Here is a 19,508-nt window from a genome sequence, read left to right as displayed (position 1 = left end):
GTCAGGGCTCTCTGCGTCAGCCCATGATTGATTGACAATGACAAACAATAGACCAATAATATGTGTCGATGCTGGCAACACACTGCTAGCCCTCTGTAGCCAATTGGCCGGCCCAATTGGAGGGAATTTAGAGAAAAAAAAGAAAAGAAAAAAAAACATAGCGGACCGGCCCACATTGGGTCAACGGCCCACCGGGACGATGCCCGGTATGCCAGATGGCCAGTCCACTCCTGAGGAAGAGTGATACACACACTGTCTGTCTAGTTGGCTTACATAACAGTTAAAGTTTACAGCCTAAAAAATATGGAGCATTTTTCCCCCTTCTATTCATTTTTATGTCAATTTGCACATTTCATGGTGATGCTCAGCCTCTCCCCTTAACTCCTAACAGTCATCATCATGTCAACCACAACACAGAGAAATACTGTTAGAAATGTGTGTGTAGTTGTTGATACATTGCTGACAGAGGGAACTACGTTTGAACACAGATTTAAGAGATATCAGTTTTTGAGCATGTCATAAACATGTTTTGTCTTGACTATACAACTATATTATAATAAAATAATATAGTATTTATGTTATTGAATGGATTATGATTATTATTAGTAGTAGAAGTTTTATATTTGCATTCATTATATTTTAATCTTTTTGAGGCTAGTATGCAGACGTATTCACATGTAAACGCATACTGAACGACATACACACACAACCATTTACCTCACTGCATAAAAAAGTGTTGATAATAATAATAATAAACAGGAATTATATTTGCAAAGTAGCCTACTTTGTTTCCAAAACATTTTTTTTTCACTCCTGTCGGTTGGGTGGCCTCATCTCACAATGTCGCTTGGGGCCCCAAGTTGGCCAGGGGCGGCCCTGGAGATAAATATACAGGCCTACGTAAAAAAAATAAACAATAAGAAATAGAAACAATTACAAATTAAATTAAACATGATATGACATGATAGGCGAAATAAGGACAAAGGTCTTTCCACTTTCAAGTTTGAATATGATATTTACCCCAAATAATCAAAAAATGTACAGTATCTGAAATTTAATTCTATGTTAACTGTTACCACTATTACCATTACCATATGCCTATAATACAATATTGCCACTATTTTTACCACATGATTTGGTAAAATCACCATGATTCACCATGCCAAGAAAGCAAATTTGAATTGAGAGAGAGAGAGAGAGAGAGAGAGAGAGAGAGAGAGAGAGAGAGAGAGAGAGAGAGAGAGAGAGAGAGAGAGAGAGAGGGATTTTACCTCGGAGCGCGCAGCACGCCCCCGCTGCCCCAGTGTCGTCCATCCTTCCCCGTGGAGAGAGAACCATGACAGCCCGGTCAGTGCAGTCCCTCTCCGGAGCCCTGAAGCTCCTCTTCAACAACCGGTTAACCATGGTAGGATCAGTCTCTGACAACATAGTCATCTGTTTAAATACAATTTTAAAAAATTGACGTGGTTTGACAATATTTCTTTTGGTAAAACGGCGATGTGTGAAGCTAAGCTGATTAACAGTTGGTTAGCCTAGCTAACTAGGCTAACCAACTGTTAATGTCGCTGCCCTTCAGCACCCCTGCTGATCCCTTCAAAGAAAATGTAATTCTACTTATGCAGCATTCCTCCTGTTCTCACTTAGCGAGATGAGGCTGTAAATGCATACTCTATCTGCTCCCTGCACTCATCAATTATTCAGGCAGTAATACAACAGATAGCTGACTGGGAGCAATGGGGGAGACAGTATTCAGAGCTTTTAGTTAATTAAAAGTAGCTAAACCACAGTGTAGAAATACTCTGCTACACATAAAAGGCATGCATTCAAAAGCTAAAAGTATTATCAGCAACAAACCAAAAGTAAAAGTACTCATTATGCAATATTTGTTATACTATATCACTGGATTATTGATGCATTAATGTGTTAGTTTCTTATGCTGTAGGCTAAGCTTGCAGGCTTGCAACTCAATTAATTATAATAAATATCAGTTTTTTTGGTTTATTTGCTATTAAAGGTCCCATGTCCTGGCCATTTCTACTGATCATAATTCCATTGTTGAGGTCTACTAAAATACATTTATATTGTGCAATTTTCCAAACTCACATTGGTTTCTCACACAGCATCTCTGTAAAGTCTGTGTATTCACTCTCTGTCCTAAACGGCTTGTTGGAGCTCCTGCCCCCCCCTCCCTGTGAGCCCAGTGGCCGTCTGCGAGACAGCGAGACACAGCGAAACCCAGCCCGGAACACACACACACCCGCAGCCTGGCCTCGGAGTTTGTGTGTGTGCCCAGGCTGAGTTCCGCGGTGTCTCGCTATCTCGCCGACCCCACACCAGTGAGCCAGCTCACAGTGTCCCGCTCCTCGCAGCAGCGAGCCTCGTAACGTCCCGCCGAGTGTGTGTGTGTGTGTGAGGAAGTCCGCGGATTGGTAAAAACGTAACGGCTCCGCGGACGCTACGTTACGTCACTATACCCGAAATACGTCACTATACCCAAGAAGTAAACAATGGAAAAAGAGAAATCTCCAACGAGGCGTTCTGGGGCAGCATAGACGGGTATTTTCTGTGTTTTACTCGCTACAGGGTGTACTTTGAGGGTTTGTGACTCTGCAGACCGTTTACATAACGGCATAAAAACCTTCATAACACACAAGGGGACGGGGAATAACCGGAAAAGCATGACATGGGCCCTTTAATAATCGGTATATGCAACGCAACCAAATGTAGTGGAGTAAACATGCAAACTAGCATAAAAATAACACAAAAAAAGTATTGAAATGAAATATATGAAAAACATGGAAATATCAAAAATACTTCAGCTTCAAATGTTTTCTCCTGCCATTATATGAGGAAATAAACACACACACACACACACACACACACACACACACACACACACACACACACACACACACACACACACACACACACACACACACACACACACACACACACACACACACACACACACACACACACACACACACACACACACACACACACACACACACACACACACACACACACACACACACACACACACACACACACACACACACACACACACACACACACACACAAATTGAGGACAGTGTTAAATACATTTTAACTAATACATATGTTCTGCCTCTCACTAACTTCTGTCTGTATCCACAGGTTTCTGGTGCGGCAACAAGTACTCAGAGACACAAGTCCTCTTACACTGTGAGTTGTTAAGGATACAAGAAAACATAAACAAATCTGTCACGCATACCTTGTTTACCTTGTGACCTTCCCAACTGGATAACCCCACATCAAAATACATTTCCCTCTTAACTGTAATGCTATTTATCAATCTTGATAGTTTTCATGTGAGTTGCCGAACACACACAGCTACTCATGGACCAGATGTGACTCGGTTGATGGGTGTAGTTTAGTCGAAAGAAAATAGACCCTTTATGAAACTCCTCAAAGCAACTTATGTGGATTATATTGAATAACCAGATCATGACTTTTGAAAGACACACTGCTGTTAACCCTCGTATGGTGTTCATATTGTTGTTACTCAGCCAGTGTTCGTGGGTCTGGTGGACCCGCTGCCTTTTTGGGCTTCAATTCAACACAATCAAGCTATTTGATGTTAAAATACAGATGTTTACTTCATCTCAATTACAAGCAATATAAACAGCATGGTTCATATTTGCCCTTTTGTCAGATCACATTAATGAATTCAAGTGTTGTTTCGCCCGCTGACCGGCTGGTCCTGTGGCTCGTCTTGTTTTTGTAACTAGCTGATGCTCAATCTCATCCTCTTCTTCAACGTCACTGTCAGACTCAGACTTCTCAGAAATGTGATCCTCACATTCTGAAACCTCTTCCTCTTCATCATCACCAAATGGTTCTCTGTCTTCCAGAATCATATGCAAGGCCCTCTGAGCGGAGAATCTTTTGGCCATCTTGATCAGATGTGATAAGGACCCAAACTGGCGAAGCTTTATTGATTGTGTCTCGTCCCAAATTTGCAGCTTGGATAGAGTGTGAACAAAATAAAGATTGGTTCCCGCTAAACATAATGCGGGAATGTGAGAGCAGACAGGTGTCGGTGCTTTACTTTATCACCAATGTTGCAACCTTGTGCGGGAATGGCAGGGGCAGAAACACAAAAGTCTCACACACACACACACACACACACACACACACACACACACACACACACACACACACACACACACACACACACACACACACACACACACACACACACACACACACACACACACACACACACACACACACACACACACACACACACACACACACACACAGGGGACATTACATTGACTTGGAGACTTATCCTAACCTTAACCATAACCAACACATGCCTTACCCTAACCCTAACCAAGTCTTCACCCTAAAATTAATGATCCCCCTCATGGGGACCTCCAATATGTCCCCATAAAGGAAGCCAGTCCCCACATGTGACTATGTAAACAGATTTAGGTCCCCACAAGTATGGTAATGCTAGACCACACACACACACACACACACACACACACACACACACACACACACACACACACACACACACACACACACACACACACACACACACACACACACACACACACACACACACACACACAGACAGGTGCACAGGACCTACAATTTCCCCGAACATTCTGTATGTAATGTAAATGTGTGGGGGGGTACAGTGGGTGGTCATTGGAAATGTGTTCTGATATGTTCTTCACAGAAAATGAGCCAAGGCCATTGAGTGTGAGTTTGGTCCCACAGACCCGAACACCATACAAGGGTTCAGTTAGTAGAAGATGCCATCTAGTTCCTTAATATTCTAAAGAAAGCAGACATCTCTCCGCCCGCATCTCCAACTCTCGACAACTCACTCCCAAACAATCTGCATTGATAAAAGCACCAACTGTAGGAGGGAAGATGCACGTGCTCAGGAGTACCAACGCTGTTTTGTCTCATCAATGTGCTTGTGATGTCACCAGGAAGCTGCTGATCCGCGTGCTTCAGCCCCTCCCCCCTCCACTTTGTCCCACTAACCTTCCTGTTTTCTCTGCTCCGCCCTCCATCCACCCTCACCAGGCCATAGTGAGTATGGCGGCTTACTTCACACAGACACACGTGTTGTGTTAATAGAATGTTTTAAAATAGCAAAAAGATTACCGTCTGTTAAAATAGTGTAGAGTCTGATCGGTAGTTGTATAGGAGTCGCATCTACTGGGCTGTATTGGGGGGAGTTTGACTTCCTGTTTGTGTGTAACAGCCTCCACCGGCGCGGTATGGAGGCCGGCACACCGTGACTCTGATTCCAGGAGACGGCATCGGACCAGAGCTCAGCAAACACGTGTGTGAACTGTTCCGGTGAGAGAGATTAGGAGTCTCTGTTTCAGGGGGGACTTGACCTCGACACAGAATGAATACAAACAAAAACACAAAGGGAGACAAACAAATCGAGCACATGGAGCTTACCTTTCAATAGAAATGATTATATCGTGTAACAAGATTAATGGAAAAATCATCGTTATTCTTCCACTTTGGATTCTACATGAGATGTATTTGTACTTTACTTTATGTTCAGGTTCTGCTGTGTGCCCGTGGACTTTGAGGTTGTCAATGTGGACTCAACGAAGGACTCAGAAGATGACATCAACAATGCCATCATGGCTATCAGACGCAACGGAGTGGCTCTGAAAGGTGCGTGTTTCGCAGGTCCATGAAACATGTTGAAACAAAAAAAGACACGATTCTAGACATTCTGCAATATCAAGTTGTGTTATGTCTCTTCTTTAGTTGTCATTCTTCAGGTGTTACTTTGTCTGTTCATCCAGGAAACATTGAGACCAACCACAACCTGCCGCCATCCTACAAGTCCAGAAACAACCTGCTGCGGTAAGTCCTCCATATTTCATCGTTCCCCCTTTTCCTTTGCTAGTCCAATCAGATTTACAGCTGCAAACTCATCTTTCTCTTTCAAAATAGTTTGCACTAATGCATGTATTGCTTCAATCAAATACATTGACCATCAACACTGATTAAACACCCTCGTAACATTTGGCACATTTCAATTTAAAGGTCCCCTATTATACTGTTTTTCATCAATATATTACAGGTCTCAGATTTATATATATATATATATATACACAAAACGTGGCGAGCCGTGACTTTTATAGCTAGGCCCTCTGACCCCCCCTGAGCCATCATGAACGAACTTATGCTAATCATAAATCTATCGATTAGATTTATGATTCCAAAATAATAAAAGTAGGGTAGACATGTGGATATTATCCGTCTGAACACAACGTACATTTATCTAACAGGTTCGTTTTCCACAGACCTTATTTCAAGCTATTTTCCAAAATCCTGTGGAGAAATCCCGTTGCTTTCTGTCGAGGGAATTCGAGCGCAGCTTACTTCCGGGTTTTAGGACGCGTCACTGCACCCCTTGCATTGATCTCACAGCGGGCGGAACTTGTCATAAAGTCCGCGAAAATAAAGCCCGCCCATTTAGAGGGAAGATATGATTGGTCAATTGTACTGTCATTTGACATTACTCTCTCGTTGAGTTACTATAGCGGGCCCTCTGTGAATGTAGAGAGGGACCAACAAGCTCTCCTGTCTTCACAGTAACTCACAGAAACTGAACAGGCAGATTCGAAGGATTTATTTATTTGGAAAAGTTATTTTGGTAAAACAAAAAATGCAAATATATAAAAAATAATATTTAAAAAAAAATGTTTTTGTTTTAATGTTTTCAAATATTGTTTCGACGGCCTCCAAACCCCAAACAGGTCATTGCAGCATTACCCATAATCCCCTCTGTTTCAGCCCTGTTTCAAAAGTGCTGATTCTCTGTCTGTTACTTTAGATGAAAATAAGGAGCCACTCCCCATGCCCCTCTGAGAGACATTTGGTTAAAAAGAACACAATGGTGCTCTAGGTTGCTGATTGGCTGATGGTTACTCAAGCCAAAACATCGTTATGACATCATAAAGTGGCCAAAATCTGATCAGCTCGTTTTCAGACAGGTTTTTATAGAAATGGATCAGGACAAAAAGAGAGAGAATCTTTGTTCCTGAAACTTTCAGAATCTCTTTCCACAGAGGGGACACATGTTGATGTAGAAGAGACATGGAGAAGAGGGGACACATGTTGATGTAGAAGAGACATGAAGAAGAGGGGACACGTGTTGATGTAGAAGAGACATGAAGAAGAGGGGACACATGTTGATGTAGAAGAGACATGGAGAAGAGGGGACACATGTTGATGTAGAAGAGACATGGAGAAGAGGGGACACATGTTGATGTAGAAGAGACATGAAGAAGAGGGGACACATGTTGATGTAGAAGAGACATGAAGAAGAGGGGACACATGTTGATGTAGAAGAGACATGAAGAAGAGGGGACACATGTTGATGTAGAAGAGACATGAAGAAGAGGGGACACATGTTGATGTAGAAGAGACATGAAGAAGAGGGGACACATGTTGATGTAGAAGAGACATGAAGAAGAGGGGACACATGTTGATGTAGAAGAGACATGGAGAAGAGGGGACACATGTTGATGTAGAAGAGACATGGAGAAGAGGGGACACGTGTTGATGTAGAAGAGACATGAAGAAGAGGGGACACGTGTTGATGTAGAAGAGACATGAAGAAGAGGGGACACGTGTTGATGTAGAAGAGACATGAAGAAGAGGGGACACATGTTGATGTAGAAGAGACATGAAGAAGAGGGGACACGTGTTGATGTAGAAGAGACATGGAGAAGAGGGGACACGTGTTGATGTAGAAGAGACATGAAGAAGAGGGGACACGTGTTGATGTAGAAGAGACATGAAGAAGAGGGGACACGTGTTGATGTAGAAGAGACATGAAGAAGAGGGGACACATGTTGATGTAGAAGAGACATGGAGAAGAGGGGACACGTGTTGATGTAGAAGAGACATGAAGAAGAGGGGACACATGTTGATGTAGAAGAGACATGGAGAAGAGGGGACACGTGTTGATGTAGAAGAGACATGAAGAAGAGGGGACACATGTTGATGTAGAAGAGACATGAAGAAGAGGGGACACGTGTTGATGTAGAAGAGACATGGAGAAGAGGGGACACGTGTTGATGTAGAAGAGACATGGAGAAGAGGGGACACGTGTTGATGTAGAAGAGACATGAAGAAGAGGGGACACGTGTTGATGTAGAAGAGACATGGAGAAGAGGGGACACATGTTGATGTAGAAGAGACATGAAGAAGAGGGGACACATGTTGATGTAGAAGAGACATGAAGAAGAGGGGACACGTGTTGATGTAGAAGAGACATGAAGAAGAGGGGACACGTGTTGATGTAGAAGAGACATGGAGAAGAGGGGACACATGTTGATGTAGAAGAGACATGAAGAAGAGGGGACACATGTTGATGTAGAAGAGACATGAAGAAGATGACTTAAATCTTTGGCTCTTGTGTCTATTCCTTCGATCTGCCTCTTCATCCATTCTCTACCATCTTGTCTCTGCAGCACCACTCTGGATCTATATGCCAATGTGATGCACTGCCAGTCTCTACCAGGAGTGAGGTCACGCCAGACCAACATCGACATCATCATCATCAGGGAGAACACAGAGGGAGAGTACAGCAGCCTGGAGCACGAGGTGTGTGTGTTCATAATCGCTCTGATGCTGCAACGCACAACATCCCAACTAAATATGTGACCTGCTCCATCGAAATCAGTCGCATTGACCCGAAGACACAATTTGAGTTGTATACACTGCTGGAAAGAGGAGATTCCTAGCTTTCTAATGATATCAGGAATGTTGTTGTACTCCAAATATTAAGCGAAATATGTCACATTATATAATGACTGTCACGAGTCCTCATTTTGAGAAAAAGGCCTTCAAAGTTTCCTCTTCTCTGGAATCCATCGATCTGATTGGTTATTAGCAAATGATCAAAATACTACGGAGGGAAGATATTTTCGTTTGGAGGGGAAGTTCGCGAGTGTGTGTGTGTTTGTGTATTTTTGCGTTTGTGTGTATGTTTGTTTCCCGGGGAAAACCCTCACGAGAAACACCGGCTGTTGTTGTGCCTGCTGTGACGTCAAGTTACTCCGTTCTCCGCTTGTAATTATGCCGAAGCTTCAAAGTTATATTTATCATCTGAATTTGCCGAAACAAGTTTAATATTCTGAAAGCCAAGACTTTGCTTATTTGAAACCAGATGAAAACAAACTGTAACGGACCCTGCCGTGTTATCTATGATTACTATACTCTTACATTCATAATGTCAGCGGAGGGAGAGGGGCGGCGCTGCGGAACAGCAGAGTGGTGAGTGAGAGCTGTCTTCTTCCCTTTACAAGCTTCAAAAATGTATTTATCGTGTGATTTTGGAAATAAAAGTTTCATATTCTGAAAGCCAAGACTTTGTTTGTTTAAAATCAAACAAAACACCCGAACCCCGAAAAAATAGTTTTTCACGTAAATCCACGTTTATTCTGAAATGAGCCGTTGAGACACCAGACTGCTTTCGATAGAGCGGGTCACAAATGTTCTACAAGCATCTCAAATGTTTCTCTCTTTGCTTTTGCAGAACGTACCGGGAGTTGTTGAGTGTCTGAAGATCATCACCAGGACCAAGTCTCTACGCATCGCTGACTACGCCTTTAAAACTGCCCGCGCTCAAGGACGCAGACGAGTGACTGCTGTGCACAAAGCTAACATCATGTCAGTTGAGTCTCAAACACCTGTTTCCATAAAAACACATGATACATCTTAATGTGTGTGTGTGTGTGTGTGTGTGTGTGTGTGTGTGTGTGTGTGTGTGTGTGTGTGTGTGTGTGTGTGTGTGTGTGTGTGTGTGTGTGTGTGTGTGTGTGTGTGTGTGTGTGTGTGTGTGTGTGTGTGTGTGTGTGTGTGTGTGTGTGTGTGTGTGTGTGTGTGTGTGTGTGTGTGTGTGTGTGTGTGTGTGTGTGTGGGGAGAGCAGGAAGCTAGCTGACGGCCTCTTCCTGGAGTGCTGCAAAGAGGTCGCTAGTGGTTACCCTGAAATCACCTTCGACAGCATGATTGTGGACAACACCACCATGCAGGTAAGCTCTTCACACTGCCACAGTTGAAGATACAATAAGCGTCATTTACCGCTTTATGTTGGTTTTTAAAAGTGACATTCGTGGTATGTTCTTAAACTGCAAACTTCCTTGCACATGTGTTATTATAATGATGAATCCCACTGTCCTTCTGAATTGAAAGCACATGCAAATAAATCCTAATTAGTACATTATATAAATAGGTAAACCACACAGATGGCCAAGAGACTGCAGGGCTGTGTGCAAACGCAACTAGAGATGTCCCGATCCGATCACGTGATCGGGGATCGGAGCCGATCACGTGATTTTCAAAAGATCGGAATCGGGAGAAAAAAATCGGGGATCGGGAATTTTTTATTTTATAAAATATTTTTTTATTATTTAATGTTACAAAACAAAAATGACCATGTTCACGTCTTAAAGTCATCCTGAGGACTTAGTTTTGGTTTAAAATTACACAACATCATGTATGTGTTGCTTTCTTTGGGCTTGTTTTCAGACCTGGTTGCTTATTTCTCTGAAATCTGGCAACAGAGTGGGCGCAGTGTCTAATAGTAGCAGTAAGCTAACGAGAGGCTACGGTCAGCTGGTGACTCGTGAGTCGGGACAGAGAAAATGTCAGGAGTTTGGAAGTATTATAAAATTGAAAGCGAAGGCAGTGTAACAGCCAGATGCAATGTTTGCAAGGCGGAGGTTCCGCGTGGTGGAAAGAACAGAGCTACGTTCAACACGACCAATCTAACACGCTACCTGAGAAACAAACAACAACAACACGGCGAGTACACAGCGGCCACTCGGGTAACGGCACTGAAACAACCGACACTTTCAGAGACTTCTAAAAGGAAAGAGAAACTGCCCCAGAACAGTGACAAGGCCAAACAATAACAGCCAAGATAGCTGAATGCATCGCGTTGGATGACCAGCCGTTATCTGTTACCTTTTTTCTCTTAATGCATTGCATAAAGATCGGATCGGGAAAAATTGGTATCGGCAGATTGTCAAAATCAAATGATCGGAATCGGATCGGGAGCAAAAAAAGGTGATCGTGACATCCCTAAACGCAATAATTGCAAAGTGTTAGAAAAATGTCACTCGACACCGGTTTGAGAATCAATAATCAGGAACTCATTTATTGTTGCAAGAAGGAGCTTAATCACATTCAGGAATATGGTTCAACTCACACACACGAGGTATGCTGCTCAAAGGAACAGGAATCACATCGAGCTTACATCGGTTCTAAGTGCAGTCGCACGTCGGTTTGGTTCCCGTACATACAGGTGTTCCCATTTACGATGATGTTGCTCTCCCCCCCCAAAGGGTGGGAGACAGAGTAGGTGCTCTTTGCCCCCCCCCCCCCCCAAAGGGTGGGAGACAGAGTAGGTGCTCTTTGACCCCCCCCCCAAAGGGTGGGAGACAGAGTAGGTGCTCTTCCCCCCCCCCAAAGGGTGAGAGACAGAGTAGGTGCTCTTTGCCCCCCCCCCCCCCCCCAAAGGGTGGGAGACAGAGTAGGTGCTCTTTGACCCCCCCCCCAAAGGGTGGGAGACAGAGTAGGTGCTCTTTCCCCTCCCCCCAAAGGGTGGGAGACAGAGTAGGTGCTCTTCCCCCCCCCCCCCCCCCCCAAAGGGTGGGAGACAGAGTAGGTGCTCTTTCCCCTCCCCCCAAAGGGTGGGAGACAGAGTAGGTGCTCTTTCCCCCCCCCCAAAGGGTGGGAGACAGAGTAGGTGCTCTTCCCCCCCCCCCAAAGGGTGGGAGACAGAGTAGGTGCTCTTCCCCCCCCCCCCAAACGGTGGGAGACAGAGTAGGTGCTCTTTCCCCTCCCCCCCAAAGGGTGGGAGACAGAGTAGGTGCTCACGGTTTATTGGAGCTTCGGCCGGAGAGTTCACAAAACATGTCACGGGCCAGGGTCTGACCAAGTCTGAAGACCCCTCCTGTAGCTCCAGGTTTGAACTAGAGTGTAAACATCAACATTCTTCAATAGACTAAACAGCTGAGGACACTGAATCACATGTGTTGTCGCTTATGGCTCGGGGTCATCTACACCCCGCGAAGGATGTGTTCCAGGTGTCCCACAACAATAACTATCTCTGACCGACAGTTGCCCCAAACTGGTAACAACAACAACTTGCTAGGGCAGCCCCTCCTTAAGGGAGATAGCCTGCTGTCATGGTTGGTCATCTGCGTCAGAGGGCGAAGGAGGACATGCAGGCAAATTATTCCCTGACAGATATCGAAAAAGTCCTAGAAAGACACGGTCAACTTAACCATGTGCATTAAAAATGAAAAAGAGGAATAGTTTTGAAAACTAAAAGGTACCATGGGGTCAGATTATAATTTTCCAAAGGGGCGTTCGTTTAGCATGAAACACTTGAGATAACTAAAGGACAAGTTAACAAAGAAAGGGAGGTGATAGAAAACTATTTCTGCTAAAAAGTTAGCAAGGATTGAGTCAGAGCTAAACATCTCAGATGTGTCACTTTGATTCATGTACCTTTGCTTTTAAATGAGTGTTTTTAGATGTTATTTCAAAATATGTTTCTTAATGTCTTTCATTTTTGTAAAGCACTTTGAATTGCCTTGTGTTGAAATGTGCTATATAAATAAACGTGCGTGGCCTTGGGAGCACGGCTTACAAACTGCCACCCTGCTCCAACCTCCATGCGGCTGACGTGGAGCCTTTCTGACGGCCATCAAAGGAGTGCTGCACGTTGATTCTGGACGTTCTCTTATCGAGCCTGATTGGAACAATGCTTCAACGATGGGCTCTATTCCGGTTATAGCGTCAGGTTTCGGTGGATCCTGTCTGGAAGGACTGAAACTCCCTTGGTGTTATCTTTACGGGCTCGACTCCCTTTATTCTGCCTGCATTGCAGGACCTCGACACCACAGCTCCTCAGACAGCTGTCCTAACCGAGTGTGTGGAAATCAAGTGCTCATCATTGTTTGTCCTGTGAGGACAAATGCCTTTTGTCCAACCGTGTGCCAATCAAGCGTCATCTTGTAAGCATTTAAATCAGCTGAACGGTAAACTCCGGGTTGAGAGATCTCAACCAAACGCGCTCAGACGAAGGTCTGAAGAGAACGGAGAACCGGCTGATCACAATCTGTGTCTTTTTGACACTGGGTGGTGAACGTCCTGACACTATGTTGTGTTTGTGTGTGTCAGCTGGTCTCCAGGCCCCAGCAGTTCGATGTGATGGTGATGCCCAACCTGTACGGGAACGTGGTGAGCAACGTGTGTGCCGGGCTGGTGGGGGGGCCGGGCCTGGTGCCCGGAGCAAACTACGGGACGGACTACGCCGTGTTCGAGGCGGTGAGAGGATTCACATCCTAGTTTGACAGTTTGATCACATTGTAAGAGCAATAGTTGACGCTGCAAATAGAAGCTCCTCAGCTGCGATTGGTTATTTACTAACACGCGTCGTAGGCCCTGCCACCAGGAGCAGTACAGGGTTAAGTATCTTGCCCAAGGACACTGCCACATGTTGACTGTGGGGGCTGGGGATCGAACCATTGCCCTTCTGATTGGTGGATGACCTCTGTACGGCCTTTAGCTTAGCGTTGGTGACGTGGAGCCATGGGACTAGTGCTGCGTACCGGTACGCCGAACCGGTACTGGACTTATAAAAAGTTTCGGTTCAAGTCCGGTTAAAACCGGAACGTCGGGAACCGGTATTTGGACTCGCAAAAAAACTAGCACTTACGTATATTCTGGTGTCTGTGGTTATTTAAACATTCCCTGATAAACGTTATTCAGCGTCAATAAATGAGTGCTAATCCCAGCGTGCTCAGTGTACAACATCACATGTCATTTCACCTTCGATTCACGGTTTGAAAACGTAGCATCTCGCCACATGCTAATGCTAACCGGAAGTGAAGAATTTTCACAATAAAAGTATTAGTTAAGTTAATAGTGTGAACTTCCGGTTTTTTCAGAATAAAACTGATTTAAATTAAATAGTGTATTTAATTCAAAATTACGCCATATCAACATTGATTTTAATTTCTAACAGTATGTATGTACATCACTATGTATGTAGTATGTACTGTATACTGTACACATGTAGAGTTGTAGAAAAGACATGGTGTACAGACAGTACAGTACACTCTGACTGTACAGTCACTACAGTGTAGCCTATACTGTATAGTTGTGTAACAGTGTAATGCGTATAGTCTACTCTACACTCTACCTTTCAGCAACGTTTTAGGGATTTAGGCTCAGTCAGCTCAGGGACCGTTTGGTTACTTTAGTTTGGTAAATGAAATAAATGTTTGAACTTTGTAGTAGTTCACTGTAGTTGCTGTCATAAGTCATTTGTAGACTAAGTGGCATTTGTACTTTGTAGAGAAATGTAGACACAAGTTAGATGGGAGCACAATAAACCTGATGAGTTTGAATTTGAGTTGATTATTGTTAATTTTCAATTTATAATTAGCTCACAATAAGTTCACTTTAGTTACTCACACAACTTGACACAAGCCATGGGTTCAGGTCCGGACTTATAAGTCCGGACCTGAACCTGAACCTCTGGACTTGAGTCCGGACCTGAACCTGAATGTGAGTCCAGGTACGCAGCACTACATGGGACTGTGATAAATTGGCGCAGTGGTCTGTGCGTTTGATCATCAGATCAAGGGGGCCTTGGGGAACTCCAGTTCGAAACCCGCTCCCGCCCCGCTGCGTCAGGCCGTTGTGTCCTTGGGGAAGACACTTCCCCCGAATTTGCTCCTGTGGGTATTTTCCACAGTAGATCACCATTACATGCATGATCTGTATGTGTAATGTGTATTTGTAAAGCGCTTTGAGAGTCTTTGATAAAGCGCTATAATAAATATAAGGATTATTATAATTAAGATAAGATGTACTTTATTCATCCCAATGTGTTGCAGCAGCATAAAACAAAACAAGGCATTGCACATAATTAGAAATAGAAATAAACCATCATTAGAGAGTAAGACAAATATATAGATGACCAAGAAGATGAAAAAAAAAAATCTATAAACTGTCTGACAAATAAAAACAATGTTGAAGTCCAGTGGAAGAATGTCCTTGCTTTTGGTCGAGGGATCCCCTGCAAAGCTAACCTCTGTACCCAACATGCACCTCTCTACCCAACATGCACCTCTCTACCCAACATGCACCTCTCTACCCAACATGCACCTCTCTACCCAACATGCACCTCTCTACCCAACATGCTCCTCTCTACCCAACATGCACCTCTCTACCCAACATGCACCTCTCTACTCAACACGCTCCTCTCTACCCAACATGCACCTCTCTACCCATCACGCTCCTCTCTGTTCAGGGCACCAGGAACACGGGGAAGAGCATCGCTAACACAAACACGGCGAACCCCACGGCCATGCTGCTGGCCTCCTGCCTGCTGCTGGACCACCTGAAGCTGCACGCCTACGCCAGCATGCTGCGCAGGGCCATCCTCTGCACCGTCACCGAGACCCGGGTACGATCACAGCAACACAACAAACAAACAACAAACAAACAACACGCTCCACCCTCTCACTGAGGGCAGTTACCAAAGAACATTCATACTCATTGTTTTTAAATTGTTGCTTGGACTGGCACCGCACTAGCTGTCTGAGTGGTTGCACCGGCTGGCTGCTCCAGCCAGTGCTTCTCAAACTTTTTCATTCCAAGGACCACTTAACAATAAAAAAACACTCGCGGAGACGCGGACCACCCAACTCCACAAATAACCCAAAACACATCGTTTTTCTAGAACAGATTACAAATCGCTTGAAAATGGTACAAACAGGTGGCAACATGTGTGACGAAGGTGTTGCCCAGGGCTACATCATGAAATAGAAAGAAACTTAAGCTCGCTCCATTGCAGAGATATTCTTGCGAGAGTGCGGAAAACTTAAATTTATTTATTTAAAATGTGAAATGTTACCAATATACTCACGGACCACTAGGGGGCACTCACGGACCACCAGTGGTCCGCGGACCACACTTTGAGAAGCACTGGAAGCAATGCACTCAGCTCAGCAGAACCTGTTGGTGGTTCCTCTGTGCACGAAAGAAACCAGAGGTGACGGGGCTTTGCTGTTGCAGCTCCCAGATGTGGAACAGCCTCCCAGTGGGCCTACACATTGCATTACATTTAGCTGACGCTTTTATCCAAAGCGACTTACAATAAGTGCGTTCGACCAAAAAGATACAACCTTGAAGAAAACGGAATCATATAAGTACATCAGGTTTCATAGAGCAAAAACATTTCAAGTGCTACTCAACTGGCTTTAGGTAAGCCAGTCCATAAGTGCTTTGTTAATAATTCTATCGCTCGAAGTGGAGACGAAAGAGATGAGTTTTCAGTCTGCGCCGGAAGGTGTGTAAGCTCTCTGCCGTCCTGATGTCAATGGGGAGCTCATTCCACCATTTTGGAGCCAGGATAGCAAACCCACGTGTTTTTGCTGATGGGAACTTGGGTCCCCCTCGCAGCGAGGGTGCAGCGAGTCGTTTGGCTGATGCAGAGCGGAGTGCACGTGCTGGGGTGTACGGTTTAACCATGTCCTGGATGTAGGAAGGGCCAGATCCATTCGCAGCATGGTACGCAAGTACCAGTGTCTTGAAGTGGATTCTAGCAGTTACCGGAAGCCAGTGGAGGGAGCGGAGGAGCGGCGTGGTGTGGGAACATTTAGGAAAGTTGAAAACCAGACGAGCCGCTGCATTCTGGATGAGCTGCAGGTCGGATGGCACATGCAGGCAGACCAGCCAGGAGGGAGTTGCAGTAGTCTAGGCGTGAGGTGACGAGAGCCTGGACCAGAACCTGCGTCGCTTTCTGGGTCAGCTGGGGACGCATCCTCCTGATGTTGTAGAGCGTGTATCTGCAGCAGCGGGTTGGAGCAGCGATGTTTGCAGTGAAGGACAGGTTGTTATCTAGGGTCACACCCAGAGTCCTTGCAGTCTGAGTCAACAGAAACAACAGAGGGGCCGATGTTGATTGTCAGGTCAAGACAATCTTTTCCCGGAAAGCAGTTCAGTCTCAAGGTTGAGCTTGAGGTGGTGAGCGGACATCCACTGAGAGATGTCCGCTAGACAAGCCGATCCACTCTCAGTCGATTGAACGTTTTAAGTCTCAGCTGAACACTCACCTCTTTGCACTGGCCTTTAATACGAGTTGAACAGAACATTTGTTTCTAGTTATTGTGCTTTTTATCATGTTTTTAATTATTGTTTTACTATTTTCCCCCATTGTGTTATTTTTATATTGTATTTATTCCCTGTTCAGAACTTTGGTCAACCGAGGTTGTTTTAAATGTGCTATATAAATAAGTGAAGATTGAGATTGAACAATGCATAGAGATTATTGTGCTCACGCTTGTGTTGTCCTGCAGCTGCACACGGCGGACCTGGGGGGCCACGGCTCCACCTCCGAGGTGGTGCGCGCCATCATGAGCGCCGTTCAGAGCACCGGGCCCCGGACCCTCAGCATCTAGAACACACCGGCAGAGAAGTGGATGTCAGACTCTCCTCAGAAGGTCCTCTATGCAATTTCATAATATTATAGTTGTTTTTGATAATTATACTGAAATGAAGCCGTCTCACAGATCTATGCAATAGTTTATCTTTCTGTAGAAATGTTTCCTGTGTACCTGAAACAACCACCATACCATAATACGGTATGGAACACGACACACCTCCTTTTACAATCTTGCCCATATTTAGTAGTTTGGTTACTTTATTTATTATTAAAAACAGGGTAATCTTCATAACTTATTTTAACCCAAACTCAGCTTCTGCTTGTCTGCTGAAACTCAGCTGTCCGACTACTGAATGTGTTGGGTTTTAATAAATGGGAAATAAATATTAAGCGTGTTTCTTTGTAGTTCATTATTTAGTTTTTAGAATGATCTGTGCTGAATCCAACACGTGAGTGCATGCAGCAGTGCTGGTGCAGACCACAAGGGGGCGCCCTCGTCTCTCGTATCTCCACATTCACTTTGTTGTCAATCTCAAAATATGTTTGTACACACAGAAAGATCGAAATACTGTTTCCCACAGTCCCAAGGTATAAAAACACACATTAAAATACAAGAACACTCAATAATAAAAAAATAAAAACACAAAATAACCGTTTTACTTCAAGTAGGCTTAGCAGGATATATATATATACATGCAAATATATATACGTGCAAATGGGAGTCCAAAAATGTGTGTGTGGGGGGGTGTTAAAGTCCCGGTCCAGTGGGGGCAGGGTGGAGAGGTGAGATAGAGGGGAGAGGGGAGAGGGGTGGGAGGGGGGAGAGAGTTCAGTTTGTTATGACTGAGTTCCAGGAGTATTCAGACTGAGGGTTTTTAGCAGTAATAATAATGGCTTTATTTGTGTTGTACCTTTCATATAAAGTTGCCGCTCAAAGAGCTTTAGGATTGAGAATCAAAATAAACAATAAGCAATAACTCAATTATAATGGACTTAAAGATGGGGTAGGTAATTCACTTCAGAAACACTTTTTGTTATATTCCATGGAATGCTCTTCACATCCCGATAGCAATGAATACATGAAATGCTTTGACAATAAATACATAAATAAAATTCATCTGTGGAAGCCGTGGTGCTGTAAAAAGCACGACCAATCATCTGAGCTGGCCCGGCTATAGTAACTGGATGGCCTACCTGCCTGTCAGCCTTCCATCTGGGCACACACTGATCTCGTGCCCTCATTGGTCATGTGCGCGTTCGTGTGTGTTGGAGGAGGGGCTCTGTCAGGAAGTCTGAAGGAAGGGGCAGATTTGTTCCGATTGTGTATTTTCAAATTCTAGCGCACTCCAGCTGGTTTCTCCATTCTTACCTAGCCTACCTTTAAGTCTTTATGACTTTATTATTCTTTATTTAATTAGGATGTGTTTTATTTGAGTATTTCCATTTATGCTGCTTTAATCTTGTACTCCACTGCATTAGCATTATACTTGTTTATGTTAATATAAAAGTATAATAATTTAAGGGCTGAAAAAGTAAGATTGCGCTTCATTTAAAGCTAAATATAAAAAAGATCAATCTTAAAATAATAAAAAATGCTCCAAGGGAAGGAATGCCTGAGCTTTTTTGCAGTAATGACTTATATTCCACAAACAAAAATGTAACCATTAATTGCACCATTGAATCCTTTTCATTATACTATCTCACAGAAAATAAATCTGCTGGAGTTTGAATCAGCTTCAACTAATGAACTCATTGGGACATGTCATCCACTTGGATGTCTCTTGTAATAATATTGATCAAAGATACAAATATCGCAACTGGTGTGTGTCAACGTCCAGTACACTTAATCACAGACGGTGAACAGATCTCCAATGTTATGACTTTGTTCTCATTAATTTCACTTTCTCTAATGATGTTACAAAGACAAATGTGCAGGAAATGTTTTGAACACGAGCAGAAGAATTGTCAAAAACACTTTCAGTCGGCTATGCG

At 44.0% G+C, this 19,508-nt stretch overlaps 1 protein-coding gene across 3 annotated transcripts; it reads left to right on the top strand.

Moving 5' to 3' along the window:
- Nucleotides 1-1,277: 1,277 nt before the first annotated feature.
- Nucleotides 1,278-17,906, top strand: LOC117449557 (isocitrate dehydrogenase [NAD] subunit gamma, mitochondrial-like). Of its 3 annotated transcripts, none has more exons than XM_071203721.1 (11): nucleotides 1,278-1,405; nucleotides 3,157-3,204; nucleotides 5,270-5,367; nucleotides 5,585-5,700; nucleotides 5,835-5,895; nucleotides 8,517-8,649; nucleotides 9,584-9,717; nucleotides 9,978-10,080; nucleotides 13,241-13,300; nucleotides 15,381-15,536; nucleotides 17,431-17,906. In XM_071203721.1, exons 1-11 carry the CDS (start codon nucleotides 1,337-1,339, stop codon nucleotides 17,530-17,532), a joined length of 1,080 nt encoding a protein of 359 aa, XP_071059822.1. In that variant the 5' UTR covers nucleotides 1,278-1,336; the 3' UTR covers nucleotides 17,533-17,906. The 3 variants fall into 3 exon arrangements, with proteins under 3 accessions (XP_071059822.1, XP_071059823.1, XP_033943201.1); XM_034087310.2 differs by having other exon boundaries at nucleotides 1,280-1,405; nucleotides 13,241-13,387; XM_071203722.1 differs by lacking the exon at nucleotides 13,241-13,300.
- The last annotated feature ends 1,602 nt before the right edge of the window (nucleotides 17,907-19,508 follow it).

Source organism: Pseudochaenichthys georgianus, chromosome 7, assembly GCF_902827115.2.
Source record: "Pseudochaenichthys georgianus chromosome 7, fPseGeo1.2, whole genome shotgun sequence".
Classification (NCBI taxonomy): Eukaryota; Metazoa; Chordata; class Actinopteri; order Perciformes; family Channichthyidae; genus Pseudochaenichthys; species Pseudochaenichthys georgianus.
This window is presented reverse-complemented; position numbering and strand designations above follow the sequence as displayed.